Source organism: Camelina sativa, unplaced genomic scaffold (assembly GCF_000633955.1).
Source record: "Camelina sativa cultivar DH55 unplaced genomic scaffold, Cs unpScaffold00679, whole genome shotgun sequence".
NCBI classification, from domain to species: Eukaryota; Viridiplantae; Streptophyta; class Magnoliopsida; order Brassicales; family Brassicaceae; genus Camelina; species Camelina sativa.
The window spans coordinates 24,370-29,261 of record NW_010921813.1 but is presented as its reverse complement, the minus strand read 5'-3'; the positions used below and the strand labels follow the sequence as shown (position 1 = coordinate 29,261).

Below are 4,892 nucleotides of genomic sequence, written 5' to 3'. Positions count from 1 at the left end.
GGGTCAAAATGTGTGAAAATCCAATGCATTTTACTAATTGTAAGAGTTTGCGATGAATTTGGAGTGTTTGACAACACTTAAACCCATTTTATCCCAAAAAAAGCTTAAACCGAGAAAACAGGCTAAAACCGAGAGAAAACATTGATATAAAGCAGTAAACCGCTATGTTACACTTTCTAGGGTTAAAATATGTAACAATCCAATGCATTTGACTAATTGTAAGAGTTCAGGATGAATTTGGAGTGTATAGACAACACTTAAACCCCTTTTATCCCAAAACAAGCTTAAAGTTACAAAACAGGCTAAAACCGAGAGAAAACACTGATTCGAAGCAGTAAAAAGCTATGTTACTCTTTATAGGGTCAAAATATGTAATTATCCAATGCATTTGACTAATTATAAGAGTTCGGTTGAATATGCATTGTTTAGACACCACTTTTACCCATTTTGTCCCGAAACAGTCTAAAACCAAGAAAAAATTGATTCTAAGCAGTAAACAGAGTTGTTACTGTTTATAGGGTAAGAATGTGTGACAATTCAATGCATTTGACAAGTTGTAAGAGTTCGGGATGAATTTGGAGTGTTTAGACAACACTTAAACCCGTTTTATCCCAAAACAAGCTTAAACCAAGAAAACAGGCTAAAACCGAGAGAAAACATTGATTCGAAGCAGTAAACAGCTATGTTACTCTTTATAGGGTCAAAATATGTAATAATCCAATGCATTTGACTAATTATAAGAGTTCGGGTTAAATTTGGAGGGTTTAGACACCACTTTTACCCATTTTGTCCCGAAACAGGCTAAAACCGAGAAACTATTGATTCAAAGCAGTTAGCAGCATTGTTACTGTTTATGGGGTCATAATGTGTGACAGTCCAAAGCATTTGACTAATTGTAAGAGTTCGCAATGAATTTGGAGTGTTTAGACAACACTTAAACCCATTTTATCCGAAAAAGGCTTAAAGCGAGAAAACAGGCTAAAACCGAGAGAAAGCATAGATTAAAAGCAGTAACCAGATTTGTTACTGTTTCTGGGGTCAGAATGTGTGACAATCATATTTGACTAATTGTAAGAGTTCGCGATGAATTTGGAAAGTTTAGACAACACTAAACCCATTTTATCCCAAAACAAGGTTAAACCAAGAAAACAGGCTAAAACCGAGAGAAAGCATAGATTAAAAGCAGTAACCAGATTTGTTACTGTTTCTGGGGTCAGAATGTGTGACAATCATATTTGACTAATTGTAAGAGTTCGGGATGAATTTGGAGTGTTTAGACAACACTTAAACCCCTTTTATCCCAATACAGGCTTAAACCAAGAAAACAGGCTGAAACCGAGAGAAAACATTGATTCGAAGCAGTAAACAGCTATGTTACTCTTTATAGGGTCAAAATATGTAATAATCCAATGCATTTGACTAATTATAAGAGTTCGGGTTGAATTTGGAGTGTTTAGACACCACTTTTACCTATTTTGTCCCGAAACAGGCTAAAACCGAGAAAACATTGATTCGAAGCAGTAAACAGCTTTGTTACTGTTTCTAGGGTCAGAATGTTTGACAATCCAATGCATTTGACTAATTGTAAGAGTTCGGGATGAATTTGGAGTGTTTAGACAACACTTAAACCCGTTTTATCCCAAAACAGGCTTAAACCGAGAAAACAGGCTAAAACCGAGAGAAAACATTGATTCGAAGCAGTAAACAGCTATGTTACTCTTTCTAGGGTCAAAATATGTAACAATCCAATGCATTTGACTAATTATAAGAGTTCGGGTTGAATTTGGAGTGTTTAGACACCACTTTTACCCATTTTGTCCCGAAACAGGCTAAAACCGAGAAACTATTGGTTCTAAGCAGTAAACAGCTTTGTTACTGTTTCTAGGGTCAGAATGTGTGACAATCCAATGCATTTGACTAGTTGTAAGAGTTCGGGATGAATTTGGAGTGTTTAGACAACACTTAAACCCGTCTTATCCCAAAACAGGCTTAAACCGAGAAAACAGGCTAAAACCGAGAGAAAACATTGATTTGAAACAGTAAACATCTATGTTACTCTTTATAGGGTCAAAATATGTAACAATCCAATGCATTTGCTAATTATAACAGTTCGGGTTGAATTTGGAGTGTTTAGACACCACTCATACCCATTTTGTCCCGAAACAGGCTAAAACCAAGAAAACATTGATTCTAGGCAGTAACAGCTTTGTTACTATTTCTAGGGTCAGAATCTGTGACAATCCAATGCATTTGACTAATTGTAAGAGTTTGCGATGAATTTGGAGTGTTTGACAACAGTTAAACCCGTTTTATCCCAAAACAGGCTTAAACCGAGAAAACAGGCTAAAAGCAAGAGAAAACATTGATACGAAGCATTAAACAGCTACATTACTTTTTCTAGGGTCAAAATATGTAACAATCCCATGCATTTGACTAATTGTAAGAGCTCAGGATGAATTTTGAGTGTTCAAACAACACTTAAACCCGTTTATCCCAAAACAGGCTAAAACCGTCAGAAAACATTGATACGAAGCAGTACACAGATATGTTACTCTTTCTAGGGTCATAATATGTAACAATCCAATGCATTTAACTAATTATAAAATTTTGGGTTGAATTTGTAGTGTTTAGACACCAGTTATACCCATTTTGTCCCAAAACAATCTAAAACCGAGATAACATTGGTTCAAAGCAGTAAACAGCTCTATTACTATTTCTAGGGTCAGAATGTGTGACATTCCAATGCATTTGACTAATTGTAAGAGTTCGCAATGAATTTGGAGTGTTTAGACCACACTTAAACCCGTTTTATTTCCAATAAAGCTTAAACCGAGAAAACAGGCTAAAACCGAGAGAAAACATAGATTCAAAGCAGTAAACAGCTCTATTACTATTTCTAGGGTCAGAATGTGTGACAATCATATTTGACTAATTGTAAGAGTTTGCGATGAATTTGGAGTGTTTAGACAACACTTAAACCCATTTTATCCCAAAACAAGTTTAAACCGAGAAAACAGGCTAAGACCGAGAGAAAACATTGATATAAAGCAGTAAAAAGCTATGTTACTCTTTCTAGGGTCAAAATATGTAACAATCCAATGCATTTGACTAATTGTAAGAGTTCAGGATGAATTTGGAGTGTATAGACAACACTTAAACCCCTTTTATCCCAAAACAGGCTTAAACCAAGAAAACAGGCTAAAACTATGAGAAAACATTGATTCGAAGCAGTAAACCGCTATGTTACTCTTTCTAGGGTCAAAATATGTAACAATCCAATGCATTTGACTAATTGTAAGAGTTTGCGATGAATTTGGAGTGTTTGACAACAGTTAAACCCGTTTTATCCCAAAACATGTTTAAACTGAGAAAACAGGCTAAAAGCGAGAGAAAACATTGATACGAAGATTAAACAGCTATATTACTCTTTCTAGGGTCAAAATATGTAACAATCCAATGCATTTGACTAATTGTAAGAGTTTGCGATGAATTTGGAGTGTTTGACAACAGTTAAACCCGTTTTATCCCAAAACATGTTTAAACTGAGAAAACAGGCTAAAAGCGAGAGAAAACATTGATACGAAGATTAAACAGCTATATTACTCTTTCTAGGGTCAAAATATGTAACAATCCAATGCATTTGACTAATTGTAAGAGTTTGCGATGAATTTGGAGTGTTTGACAACAGTTAAACCCGTTTTATCCCAAAACATGTTTAAACTGAGAAAACAGGCTAAAAGCGAGAGAAAACATTGATACGAAGATTAAACAGCTATATTACTCTTTCTAGGGTCAAAATATGTAACAATCCAATGCAGTTGACTAATTGTAAGAGCTCAGGATGAATTTTGAGTGTTCATACAACACTTAAACCCGTTTTATCCCAAAACAGGCTAAAACCGTCAGAAAACATTGATTCGAAGCAGTAAACAGCTATGTTACTCTTTCTAGGGTCATAAAATGTAACAATCCAATGCATTTAACTAATTATAAGACTTCGGGTTGAATTTTTTATTGACCATGGTACACTCGAGACTTGAGGTTGTCCGTACGGTTGTCCGTACATATACCATTAAGGCCAAGGCCTATCGAGTGTAATGAGAAGAGATGAGGTTGAATTACCTGCCAAGGCCCATTAGAAGGATCTCGAAGAAGTTATGGAGCCGTTGGAGGATAAGGTCACGAGATAGTTTCCCTTAGGGAGACCAGGTCACGTCGCTATCATCCTTGGGATCAATCCCTTCTCTCTCTTTATGTCTCTATCTACAAGTTGTCGAGTGTAATAGGTTGTTGCCCTAGTTTTTCTTCCATATAAGGCTCTTAGCCGACATTGTAAACTATATACTAATAGAATCTCATCGTTTACAATATTCTCTCTACTCTACTTCCGCTTAAACGATTTAAACCAACATGGTATCAGAGCAATTTTGTCGATCCCTGACTCTATAAACCTTCTCTTCACTCTGCAATCATTCTCTTTGATTCTACTCTCTTATTCTACCCGTTCACTCTGCTCACTATTCTATTTGCTATTCTACTCGCTACTCTACTTAACAATGGATAACAACAAGCCAATTGTTACTCCGGTGGTGCTCAAAGGAGCAAACTACTTGTTGTGGAAGAGAACCACAAAGACCGCACTCAGTGGCCGAGGACTTTGGATCCACGTTGAAACGGACCAACTCCCCAAGAAAGCCACTAAGGAGGACGGTAAAGAAGAAAAGGAAGAAGACAAGGAGGCTGATCTAGAGAAGGAAGTCAAATGGTTCCAAGAAGATCAGACCGTGCTTGCCATTCTCCAAAACTCGTTAGACGCACCTATCCTTGAGGCCTATTCGTATTGTGAGACGGCCAAGGAGTTATGGGAGACGCTGGCGAACGTGTATGGGAAC

At 36.7% G+C, this 4,892-nt stretch overlaps 1 protein-coding gene across 1 annotated transcript in view; it reads right to left on the bottom strand.

The window, feature by feature from the left end:
* Window positions 1–4,136, bottom strand: part of LOC109131599 (uncharacterized mitochondrial protein AtMg00810-like) — a gene marked incomplete at its 3' end in the record, with an annotated part of 8,391 nt that extends 4,255 nt beyond the window's left edge. The window contains exon 1 of the mRNA XM_019242764.1: window positions 4,123–4,136. Within this exon, the coding sequence (XP_019098309.1) occupies window positions 4,123–4,136 (14 nt within the window). The remainder of the gene's footprint in view (window positions 1–4,122) is intronic.
* Window positions 4,137–4,892: the final 756 nt, after the last annotated feature.